The 13,689-nt window shown below is 32.5% G+C and overlaps 1 protein-coding gene across 12 annotated transcripts in view; it reads right to left on the minus strand.

The window, feature by feature from the left end:
- Nucleotides 1-1,646: 1,646 nt before the first annotated feature.
- LOC123540362 (uncharacterized) overlaps nucleotides 1,647-13,689 on the minus strand; it is a 32,379-nt gene continuing 20,336 nt past the window's right edge. For 4 of the 12 annotated variants that reach the window (XM_053526879.1, XM_053526876.1, XM_053526884.1 and 1 more), the window contains 3 exons: nucleotides 8,241-8,296; nucleotides 6,901-6,966; nucleotides 1,647-1,804 (listed from right to left, as the gene is read on the minus strand). In XM_053526879.1, the coding sequence (XP_053382854.1) occupies nucleotides 1,782-1,804; nucleotides 6,901-6,966; nucleotides 8,241-8,296 (145 nt within the window). In that variant the 3' untranslated portion in view covers nucleotides 1,647-1,781. Of the gene's footprint in view, nucleotides 1,805-2,524; nucleotides 2,556-4,137; nucleotides 4,193-6,900; nucleotides 6,967-8,240; nucleotides 8,297-12,510; nucleotides 12,573-13,689 lie in introns of all 12 variants that reach the window. The other 8 variants (XR_008367844.1, XR_008367843.1, XR_008367845.1 and 5 more) reach the window with 8 other exon arrangements.

Genomic DNA, 13,689 nt, shown 5'->3' on the forward strand with positions numbered 1-13,689 from the left:
GGGGTCATTAACGTCTAAACAACATTTATTAACAATCAAAAACATGAAATGGACGGATCAAACTGTTAATACATTTGAATTACAATCAGAAAGTTTTGCAAATTATCATTTGGTTTCATTAAATACAATTTATTTACATGCAACAAAACATAGTGGGATAATTTTCCTAAAATAGTGCTTCAAGCAAATCAAATGAATTTGTAAATACTTTGGTCACCTTCCACACTTTTGAATTATCTGCAATAAAATTTTCTTTTTCTCTTTTCCCAAAAACACAAAAAACTGATTTTACACAATATTGCAACTGACTTTCTATTAACAAATATACTTCTTAATTAATTAATGCACAACACAACATATTTATATGCAATGTGTAGAGTAAGATGTATGCTTGCTTATAAAGGAGTATTCTAAGGTTCAGCAAAAACGACAAAGTACTTTTTGTATTGCCATAAAAAGAGGTTAAGGAGTAAACATGTAAATAGATAAAAATGTAAATGATATTAGAAATAAAATGAGACTGTTAAAAAGAGTAAGGTAAAATTCTAAAAATATCAAACAGCACAAAAGCTATACTATGTAAAGCACTAAAAATATTATGCTTCAACCCAACATGGGATAATTCGTTTTCATAAATATAATGCCTCAAATATCATGTACATATAGGCAATACATGTACTGTAAAAGGGTCAATCTTGCAGAAGAGACACAATGATATTGTGCATTTAAAGTGTAATTTCGAAGCATTATGCAGCTGGTCTAACCAGATATTTTCATTTTTAACAAAGTGTTCAGCAACAAAGTTTTCAAAAATGGAACATAAGAATAATTAATTTTCATCAATTTTTGGAAACTTTGGTCTTGTATGCTTCCTACAACAACTGCCAAACAGCCATACCAAAACATATCATTCTAATTCATAATTTTGCTAATCTGCAACCCCATTAACAAGAAAAAAGAAAAACTTTAACAAATCTGGTAATAAGTCAAAAACTTGGCTCTTTCCATGTAATTACAGATTCCCGTTCGTCAATGCAGTACTCTTTACGATCAGACCTAACTATAGAACCAGGTGAACATGACTGTCCTTTGAATTGGGGAATGGTGAGATCGCATACTCGGAGAATAAGTAATTTGTCAAATGTAATAACGGGTTCACAACCTTACATAGAAATTCAAAAAGTATTGCTAGATATGTGGATTTGAGACAGCATCACTCACTAACATAACAAAACGAAAAATGTCTGGTCTAGGCTTAGAGATAAATAATTAATTTGCATCAAGCTAATCAAGCTTGAAACTTTTATTTCCTAAAAAAGCACAAGTCTGGTGTCTTGTATTTTCTACACAAAAAAAAGAAAATATAAGAACGATATTGCTTGGCTAAATTTACTTTTAAATTAATGCATTTGACACACTGATAATTTTTCTTCATATATTTTAAACAACTAAACAAAACATAATTATGATCTATACATTTTTTTTTCGAAAACAAAAAGCAACAACAAAAAAACTTAATTTGACAAGCTTACAGTTCTTGAAATATTCAAAACAATATAAGTTGAACAAAATCTCAACAAAGTTGCTTTTATAAAAATTGGGGCAAGCATCTGAAAGATTTATTTTCTAATAAGTTTTGATTTCAACCCGATTTTTACCAAGAGTATTATCAACTTATATTTGATCATTAAATTTTCATTCAATATCGTAGCATATATTAGGAGATCTGTTGTCTTTGGAATGTAACCATGAAATACTGTCATATCCACACTGCTCTTTCATCACTCATAAGCATTGTTATCATCTGAAAAGATAGAAATAAACTAAAGATGTACATGTATATTATACAGAGTACCATGTACTCATATTGTATAGGACAATTCTCTAGATTTAAAACAAATATTCCAAAAAGTAAGAAGTACTTTTCATTTCTTAGTAACTGCAAAAAAAGTAAAATAAAAACAATCAGTGACTTCAATATAATTCATATATCAATGTATAGGCTTTTATCTGCTTTAATGATCTTGACATTTTATTGTCCATCTAAAGGTGTCCATGTCTCTTTAATATTTTATAGTATTCATATCATTATATATTAAGATAATTACATAATGAAAACTTGTAATAGCTGAAGGAGTAATTAATATCTTATGCAAAATGACATCAATTTCGTAATATTTGTAATTACTTAGTATTAAACAGTTTACTGCAAAAACAATGCACATATAAAAAGATAAAACATGCTGAAATCAATCCAATGCTAATAAATAAAAAACAGTTACCCCAAAATAAAAACAATAGCAATAGCCTCCTATTTCAAATTAATCCGGATGAATTAGGTTCTGAAATTTGAATGGTTTTGACTCAACACAGTCTTAGTCATTTAGTCACGACTTTCAGGAGGCACTAATTCATTTCAGCAATGATTACTATATCAAGAACATTAAGGTAAATTAGTATGTATTTCACAAAATCAAAATATTAGTTTGTGAAAATTTTACTGAGTGAGGGAAACGTGTTTAACCTATTTATATCTTGTCACTGTCTGTCAGAACCTGCAAGGATGAAAAAGATATTATATTATTATTGTTGAAAATATACTGTCTCAGATTTATAAGCTGCAAGATAATGTTTCAACTATTATGCATATCATTATTACATACCAGTGTGATTTTCATAACAGAGAAATATCACATTGTAAATATCTAAATATTAAAAGTCCAGATCTAATATAAGTTGAATGGACTGAAAACTAAAATGTTCCAAAATTATTTTAGTATGTACATATTGATGGATCGTAGCATTCTACTTTATAATCCCCATATGTGATTTCGGCATTGTCTGCTTGCTATGAAAAAGCAATTTTCAGTTACACAACCAAAAGATGTCAAAATAGCATACAAGAGTACGTAATCACTAGAAAATTGCTGATTGACATGAAAGGTCTACTACCTAAAGTGTAAAGGTATACAAAATAAGACAACAATAATTACCCCCAAAGTCTGAGCGGCTCTCCAGACCATGACTAGTAATTCATGGGAAAAGTCATTTAACATTTTTCTGGAGATGCTTAAGTTGAAATAGTGACAGTATACAAGGGATGCTGGACCATCTACTAAACTAACTGTTAGCGCTGAACCTGCCATTCAGGTTAGCAAAGACAGTAAGGAACTAAAACATGAACAATGAAGGGCAATAAATGGAAGACAGAGGAAAGCAAAGCTAATTTAATATTAAATATTTTCTCTAGAAACTTCGTAATTTACAACTTTCTATTTGAATATTTCACTCTGGTATGGTCCTTCATGTACATATTATTTCTTATTAACCTTTCTACCTCTTTCCAGTTTTGAGTTGAACTTTATCTATTTATTGTCCTAAGATTATGTTCTCTTATTATTCTCGTCAAATTAATTTTCATTAAAACTGAATCTAACATTAGAAAATAATTCAATTTCTTCAATGTTATAAGCAACAGATGCAGAAGCTGGTTTCAATCTTTGTTATAAAAATACAAGAGCTTCAGCATTATCGATCGGCGATATATGACCATTTTGAATCGATCCGCCGTAAAACCCAACTCACTCATTCAGCATTATCAAAATACTGTTTATTTTAGTGAAGCTTGGGGTCCCGTCTTATATGTGATCTGTCTTATAAGTAGAATATGTGGTACATGTAACCTTTCAGAGTTTCCCAGTAATCAGTTTGTTCAGTATATTAGTACAAACTTACTTGACAACTTCTTAACATACACAGGAGTATGATGAAAAATTGCTTATAATGTATTTTATTTTATTTGTTAACTTAACAAATGGACTAAAATCAGATCCTCTTGACGTACTGTGTCCATTTTCTGGTTAAAATGTTATTCAACCTGTGTAAAAGAAGTTCTATCTACACTGTATCTAGCAAAACAAAAAAGAAAGATATTTATATCTAAATATATAGAAGTGGAAGCAAATTTTAAGAGCTTATAATTATACGAAACAAGTCAGGACACTTGGAAAAGGACATGCTGAATTTCTAAGAAGAGCTGAAGTTGTTCCATAGGGTATCAAGTCCCTCTACAGCAGGTATTTATAAAAGAGCTAGAAATAAAACATTACTATGATAGTTTTATGACGAAATAAATACTTTTCTCTTTAATTCAAGGTGTAGCTCCACACATTAGTCCCTCTTGTTGGATAATCTGGAGATATCAGTTAATTGTCAATTATAATGCCAAGAAAATTAGCAGTGAACTTTTTACTTAGATCTGATCATACCTTTTTCATATCAATCAAATGTAACAAAGATAAAAAAAGCATAAATTAAGTAAACAGTAAAAGTAAATAATCATTCTTGATTAAAGTCACACTGACATTATTTCAGCTTTTGATGGCAGAGCAAGACCCAAAGTGAAAAAAATCCTCTTTTCTAAATATATCCTATGTTAACCATGCAAAATAAATGTTGAGTTAATTCCTTTGCTTCTAGTTTTCTAGGTGTATGACCAAGGTCAGTTAACAATTTTCCCGCAGCCTTAATAAATTATTGTCTGATTAGGTTGTCCTAATAGAATGAGAGGTGTTGCACATTTCATTCCCTCTCATACACAGACTCAAACAAACCAAGACTGCTATTATTTTGCTTGATTGCATTTTATTAAATGCTGCTTGCAACAGTATTTCAGTTATGTTACAGCGTTTATCTAACTTAACCAGAGTTTATGTATTCTGCGCTAGCACCGACTTGATATTCACAAGTAACTGAACTTTCCAATAATATCTTCTGTCTCATCTAGGATTCAAACGTGCAACCTCTCACTCTAGGCTTGTTCTTTTCCGAACCTCAAACTAACCTATTCTCCTCATACCAGATGCCCATGGGCAACATGTCGAGCCCAACCTTTGACCCATAACTGTGACTTGACCTTTGAGATATAGTCAGTCTCACTGAGATAAACATTCATGCATAATATAATTTGTTTGTTTGTTTTGGGTTTAACGCCGTTTTTCAACAGTATTTCAGTTATGTAACGGCGGGCAGTTAATCTAACCGGTGTTTCTGGATTCTGTACCAGTACAAACCTGTTATCCGCAAGTAACTGCCAACTTCCCCACGTGAATCAGAGGTGGAGGACTAATGATTTCAGACACAATGTCGTTTATCAAATAGTCAGGGAGAGCATATGCCCCACCCGAGGATCGAACTCGCGACCCCGCGATCCGTAGACCAACGCTCTTACCTACTGAGCTAAGCGGGCGGGCTTATGCATAATATAAACCAGACTCCTCAATGCATGTCAAAGTTATGGGCCGGATAAGATCTGCATAATATAAACAAGACTCCTCAATGCATGTCAAAGTTATGGGCCGGATAAGATCTGACATGAGCTTTGACCTCCAACTGTGACCTTGACCTTTGAGATAGGAACTTTGGGTTTGCACATGACACTCCGTCTCACTGAAGTTAACATTCATGCCAAATATAAACAGGATTGCTCCATGCATGTCAAAGTTATGACCCAGACAAACAAATCCGGATGGACGCACGGAGGCTCGCAATGAAGCACGCACATACACCGAACAGCCATTTGGACAACTATGCTTTTGCATCTGCAAGCGGGTTCAACAAAAATCCTACCTAGCAGACTCAACCTAAAAATAGTCCATATTCCCCATACTGTTTTACTGGCAGATTCAACACAAAAATAACCCAAATTCCTTAAATCATCACTTCTGGCAGGCTCAGCCTAAAAATAACCCATACTTCTCACACAATCGTATCTTGTAGACTCAGCTTAAAATAACTCAAACTGCTTATGCAATTGTATCTGGCAGACTCAGCTTAAAAATTAACCGGATTCCTCATACAATCACATCAGGCAGGAAATCAGCCTAAAAAATAACCAAAATTCCACATTCAATCATATCTGGCAGTCTCAGCCTAAAAATAACCAAAATTCCTCATACTGACACAATTAAGGTAATATAGCAACTTTTCCTGCTTTTAACCGTAGAGGCAGACCCAAGATGCCCCTCCAGGCATTATGTCATCGCCGGTGGGCACCTAGGCAGAACCACCGACCTTCAGTAAGTCAGTTGAATGGCTTTCTGACATAAAGAAGTCTACACACCAAGCGAGGTTTCATACCCACATTGGTAAGAGGCAAGTGATTCAATGTGTGCCACTTTAACCACTCAGCCAAGGAGGCTCCTGAAAATTAATGAACTAGCTTGGCATAAGCAACTTCCCCTTTCTGGTCTTTGAAATGGGCGAACAGACAATACAAGATGATATACTGATAAAACATGCAACAGACAAAATGCTTACAACGTAATTGTACTTTACTCAAGTTCCACAAAAACAAACTGAATATTTAAAATGTAACCCATTCTTTGCACATGTCCATATCATAATCAGTTCTGTCAATTTAATGTTTCAATTATATTCTGACCAAAGAAAAAAAAAATTCTGCCAGTACAAAAAGGCATTTGTCAGTCATACAATACAAATTTTGTATTTTCACTATTTGCAAAGAACAGTTTCCCAATAAAAAAAATCTTGGTCAGTATTACATTCAAGTAAATCGTCAGTACGAGTGACAAACCATCATGACAAAACCTTATTGTTGGTATATAATAAGCAAATTGTTTAAATAACAGCTTTGATCAATAGTAGGCAGATAGTTCAAACAAATATAGTTATGATCAGTTTTACTAACAAATAGCAAAGGCAATAAATTTTGTACAAAATGGCTATGATACAGTTCTGACAATAGATTGGTTCCATATGACTTATATATAGTCAATGGAAAAAGTGTATGCTTTGTGAGCTAATTGTTCAGTAGATATAACCTGAATACTGATATGAACATGTAGCAAGGATTGTGGGTACAAGACAACACTTTCTTACAAGTTTTGTTGTCCATATAATGATGATTGTTTAGCCCAGTTCCTGTTTTGTATTGTGCTAACAAATCTAACAGCAAATTTGTACAGTTAAAAAGTTGTATTTTTTGTTGTTGTTTTTTTTTTCACTCATTTCGACTTTCGAATTCGAGTGTTATGTCCATGTGAACAACACAAATACAGTAAAAGTTACCTGAAATTAATCAAACCACTATAGGTTTAATAAACAAATTTGTTCCTCAACTTTCAAATTGTAAAATTTAAAAATCAAATACAATAAATTTAATTTATATCCTAAAAATAAAGTACAACCTCTGTCAACAACACCTCTGATGAGTGACATCTCTCTTATTGGGCAGATATTTTCTTTCAAGTTAAGAATCATTTCACATATACAAACAAGAGCTGTCACTATTAGTGACAAATGCCCCTGAGCATTTATGCCAAGTAATTTTAAAACTCCTTCATTGACAGCAGAGTTATTGTCCAGACAAGGAAAAGACCATGTTAACCTTTAACCTCTAAGTGTGACCTTGACCTTAGAGCTAGGGGTCTGGATCTTACTCATGACACGTCATCTCATTATAGGGAACATATAAGCAAAGTAATTTTAAAATCCCTTGATGAATGGCAGAGTTATGAACCGGACAAAAAACAGACCATGTTGACCTTTGACTTCTAAGTCTGGCCTTGACCTTGGAGCTAGGGGTCTGGGTCTTGCGCATGACACATCGTCTCATTATGGTAAACATTTATGCCAAGTTATTTCAAAATCCTTTCATGGATGGCAGAGTTATAAAAAAGTAAAAAGACATGCACTAACTGAAATCCTAGTTGATCAGAAAAGGATAACTAGTCAATAAATTTTCACCCAGAGATTCGGATCACGATTCGGCTTTCACATATTCGGCATTCATGTGAAAGCCTAGATGATTCCATAAGTAAACAAGAGCTGTCGGATAGCTCTACTTATTCTTCGAATAGTCGAGCTAAAAAAGCATTTGTTCAGAAGCGGCTTTATTTTTATGTATATGTGAAATGACCTGTAGTTTATTTTCTTAGTTAATTAATATCTCAGCACCAATGACCCCTGTACAACAAAATTAATCACACTTCAGACTTCATAGCAGTGTTTGCTCTCAAGTGGTTGCACCATTAAACAGTTTTTCAGTCTTCTTCAACATCTGTGATTAATTTGCAAATAGCAACAGGTTGTCATAGAAACAGGTATGACAACCTAAACAAAGTATAATTAGATCCAAGGGCATATCTCAAGTAAAGTAAAAGTTTTCCACTGCAAAGAAAGTAGTTCAATGGGAATACTAAAATAAGAGAATAACACACCTGTGTTTGTATATCCATCATTTGGTATGCCATCCATTACTTCTTTTGATTTAGATCTGAAATTGAAAATAAAATTGTGAATTATATTACACAAATGTGTTAGAAACACATAAAATATGCAAACTTACCTCTTAAATTATGGCTGAGAAAACTCTTCCATAGCAATTACAAAGGCTAATCAGAAAACTGTTATAAATGTTTAGAGTTTAAACTGACTTGAATATTCCTGAGTGTTTTGATTTAGTGTCTGGCTCAGTACACAAATGTCTGTCGTGAATATTTCCCAGTCAATAGTACAGTGATTGTATTTTCAATTCTTATGAACTATCAAGATTTCAACAACAGAGAGTTACCATGGTTACAATGTTTGAGACAACAAAATTGTAAGTAAAAGAATATTAGCACCACTGTGCAGAACTAGCTTTTTGTTTATCCCAACATACATACTACTGATACTCATAAGTCAATTTTTGCACTTGTATTCAGCTCATATTCAAAAAGTATGGATCCAGATCAGACTGCACAGCTGAACATGCTGATCCTGATCCATACTGGTTGCCACGCCCTACTGTTAGGCACGTAATATTATATTCATCTAATTTTGAGAAACTTGCATTCGAATATCAAATACTTTCATTCAGTTTAAGTAATATGTTAACTGACTGTGCTTTTGGAAATGCATATATTTCATAGTCATGTTTCATAGCCAAATGAAATCTGGAACAACTGATACTGGGACTGGAAACCGGCATTTATCTTATCTTATGCTGTCATCCAATCGAAGCGTATGCCGTAGGTTATTCTGCTATTGCTCAAACACTTACGCCTTACAGTTTAACTCGTCCTTTCAGTGAAAATCTCGGAAAGCCTTTGTTGAATTTTTCGTTGAAAACAAAAGTTCTGCCATGAAATTATTGCCTGCATCTGTTTTTAAATGGAAAATATCTACATTAATGTTACTTTTCGCCCTGTGAAAATGGCTAAATCTAGACTTGTCTTACCCAGAGAGAAAGATGTCGTTTTTTACATGATATTTGCCTTGTTGATTCAGAATATTTAGAACAAAAAAATTAGGACATATTTTAATGAAAATAGCAAGTCAAATCTGTAAACTGTTGCCTGAAAATATTTGTTTATGATATTGCTCTGTTCTTCACCATTTAAATGTGTGTTAAATCTAGATGATTTTCTGCAGTTTTATCTAAAAGTTCGGAATACTAAATGTAACTTCGTTGTCGGCCTTTTTAAAAAAAAAAAAAATATTGTTATTTTAATTTAAATACATTGTATTTTTCACACATCAGTTTTAAGATTAAATTTATTAAACTAATTTTTGGAGTTTAAACAACAATTTCGTTTGAAACATTCCCTACGTTCAAGAAGAATGTTTGTTTCTGTATGTAGAAATCTGACATTATAAACAATAATTATAATTATGGCTCTACTAGATTAAGAAAAGTGTCAGTTTTCTGTTATTTTCCATTTTTTTTTATTCAAATCCAACAAAAATCGGCCCTTTGATAAAGGTTTGAAGTTACGTGGTAAAATATTTCTTCAGGGAAGTGAGCTCGAGTTAATTCATAATAATTAAGCATATCACCACATGCAGTCGCATGCTGTTTTTGCTTCTGAATCCCTTTAGATCAATCTCTGATCATCTAATTATCGCCACTTAACATGTGACTGGTAAACCCTTTGAACAATAAGTGCTATAGCTCCATGATTAACATGAGGTAATATGCTAATTACACGCTAATCGATAGTGGCTAAAACAAAATATCGATCGCTGGTCAATATTTACAGGTATGGACGACAGCATAATACAGATAAATGTATTGATTTATACGGAGTTTCTACTCCCCGTATTAGACCTTCCTGCTGAAATTGATTCATTGTTTGAATGGCAAGTTAAATTTCTTGAATCTATTACCATTAAAGTACACTGTTTACTGCTTAAAAAGTAAAATCGCAAGACATTAAATAGAGTGGAAATATAATCACAGACAATATACAACAAACAAACACACAAGTGCGACTTCAGGTAAAAGAAAATTTCAAACAGTAAACCCTTACTAAATGACTTGCCCATCAATATTCAAAACTATGACTCAATTAAGGGTGTTATTACTGGACATAAGAAAAAAATCATATTTAAATTTATTAAATTTTGACTTAAATACAGCAACATTTAGTGTTGAGCTATATATTAGTCAGTACTATATAGAGGGTATTTGTTTGTTTTGAGTGAATATGGAATATATCTCACTGAGAAGTGAGAAAATTACAAATATTTTCACGAGCACATAGCGCGAGTGAAAATGTGAACATTTTCTCACTTCGAGGTGAGATATATTCCATATTCACGAAAAACAAACAAATTTTCTTTTTATTTTATGCTCAATTACATTGAGATGTGCACTTTGCAACAATTCTAATCTCAGCGCGGGAAACAGACACGCGTAAACAGACATGACGTCAGACGTGTTGTGATGTTAGAAAGATGCACACAACATAAAGTTCCATTTTATTTTATTTTTTGCTGCATAACGTTATGAAATTCTTATTAAGTAAAATAATTTGAATCGAGAAATATATCATAAAGAACAAAGTGCAACTACAATTTTCATCCTGTTTTAAGCAAATAATTTGAAATTCATACACATTGTATGAGGGGGCGGAGCTATATCTCTCACTGTGTGAAAATATAGATTTCATATTTTCACAGTGTGAATGATGAGATATAAAAATATTTCACTGATAGAATACAGTATTTCATTGGTTAGCAAAAAATAAACATTTATAGGTTATTAGCTTTGTATCGGGAAATATGCACGAGTTTTCAGCGGAAATATTGCGCGACTTTAGGAGCGCAATATTCTTCCGCTGAAAAACGAGTGCATATTTCCCGATGCAAAGATAATAACCTTTTTATTACATACACATCTACACGTATAAATATAACGTAAATATTATAAATTTGTTCAATAGCCTGAATAGCATTGACAATACTGGACTAAATAGAAAAAAATAGTGCAAGAACAAACACTAAATTACGTCACGCACCCGATATGAAATTCAGGCGTCAGTGTATGGAAAAATATTGACGTTTCCGGTACCAGTGTAACTTAACGGGGAATAGAAACGTGTATGTAATAAGTATATTTATTGAATGGCTTGCCAGTCAATCGCCAAACTATTGCCTGTGGTCCAAAGATCAAGCTCCAGTAGATTTGCCATTTGAATGGCAAGGCATTCAGTGTATTGTAAAATGACATCAGAAATCTTTTTTTTTTTCAAATCTGACTTTAAAACAGAAAAATTTAGTTTTGAACTATAGACTTAACAACAGCAAAAGCAAATACTGATGGTTTATATACAGAGTCATATAATATTCCCAAACTATGAACTAGCAATTTCTTTAAGGAGAAATTAAATGTGTGATATTTACATACTGTTCTGTATGAACTCTTTGTAGAAGATATGATAAAATAAATATGCCTCTATAGTTCAGTGATGTCTCTTTAACATTTTAACTGCTTTCATGGTAAATACAATATGAGGGTAAAAGTTTCTACATAATCCACTATTTGAATTAATCTTTTTTATTTAAATAAATAATCTGTTAAATCTTAAGTCAAACGATTTTATCTAGAAAAACCAAGCTTATCAGATTTTCCATTATTACAGATTTCTTGTAATTACTTGAATAAATGTTTACAAAGAATTATTGCTGATTTTAATTACATTTAATAAAACATATAATTCTTCAGGTATCTCCAGAGCTGAACCTCAGAATTTGAGTTTTTCCATGTAGAGGCTGCATGCATTTATTTGGGTAACAGTAAATAGTTACAAGAATTATGGACTGTGAAATCCCTAGGTTTTACATAACAATGTGCATCACTGCAACAGAAATCCAGAACAGAGAAAAAAAGAGATAAGCTGCAGTCACTGTCATCACTCAAATATATAAATATTTATATATAGTATATACATTTTATACAAAACTAATACTGTACCTGCACAGATAATTCTTACTGATAAAATTTCATAATTTAAATCCAGCTTGTCTTCATGCAGTGAAATTTATATTTTTTCAGATCAGATTATGAATACAATTTTTACTCTTACTTTCTTAAATGAATGATATATATAGCAAATAAAAATGAAGTTTGAACAAGCAGAAGACACATTGGATGGCTTTAAATCAAACCCAAAGAACAGAAACACCTTTAAAGCAGTAGAAAATCCCCACAAAGACATTACTTACTCTTCAACCATGCGGCTATCTTCATTTTCTCTTTCAGTTTTTCTTTTTGCTCAGCACTTAATCTATAGTTTATTGACAGACAGTAACTTTTTTTTATTTTACATTTGTACCTAGTGAAATGAATTTGTTTGATAGCCCTCCCATTTCTTCAAAAACTTTGGTTATGTTAAACACATGATCATTACAAAATACAGATATAATTTCTTTATCAAAAACATATCTAACACATATGTTGTTTTTATAGATACTTCTTTTTCATATTTCAAACTATTCAACAACCTTACAAGTAAAAGCAGGCGGCCATGAAGATTCTAAGTCAATGGCCTGACCATGACCTTCTGCTTCTGACCAAGTTTTGTGAGCACCAATAAAGCATTTCACAGGAAGAATTGTGAAAAAAAATCTAATTTTAGCTCTGCAGTCAAGTGGAACCATTTAATTCAATTTGAAAAATATCAATATAAGGATTTGTCTGACCAAGTTTGGTGAGTATTCATTAAGCAGTTTATAAAAGGTAGCTGTCTGAAGGTTTCTTAAGGGGGGCTGTGGTCCAGTGGTTAACATATACGCCACTAAACTGGGGATTCTGGGTTTGAGACCTACTGGGGTCATGACCACACTTTCTCATATGACATCAGTACTGCTTGTTTCAGGAAAGGAACTCAAGTGCAGTTCAAATAAGCTTGCAGCTTTAATCACAATCAAGCTAAAAATATTAGTATAAACTCTAGGATGTTAGGATGGTCACTAAGTGCAGTCAAGCAAAATATTTTAACAAACTAGAGAAAGGACTATCCCTGGATGCTACAGTCAGGTGAAAATCTACCAAGTGATTGCTGAGAGGATAATTATGGCAGCCCCTACAGTCAAGCAGAATGATTATTAAAAAGTTTGAGAAAAGACCCTCAATAAGTGCTTCTGTTATAATCAAGTTTGGTGAACATCCATTTAGGATTTCATGTAAAGAAATTGAATAAAGGACTCTGTTTTTAGCTCTTGCAGTCTCAAAATGCTGTCAAGTGACAAAAACTGAGCAAAAATGAACCAATGCAAAAATGTTATGCAAGTTATGAATAAATCAACTGAGTACCTCACAGAACCTGCTTAAATGAAAATACTTCTATCTACCTAACAATAGATAAAATCCCTGGATGAGCTTATACTTCTGACAGATAAATC

This window comes from Mercenaria mercenaria, chromosome 16 (genome assembly GCF_021730395.1).
Source record: "Mercenaria mercenaria strain notata chromosome 16, MADL_Memer_1, whole genome shotgun sequence".
Lineage (NCBI taxonomy): Eukaryota > Metazoa > Mollusca > Bivalvia > Venerida > Veneridae > Mercenaria > Mercenaria mercenaria.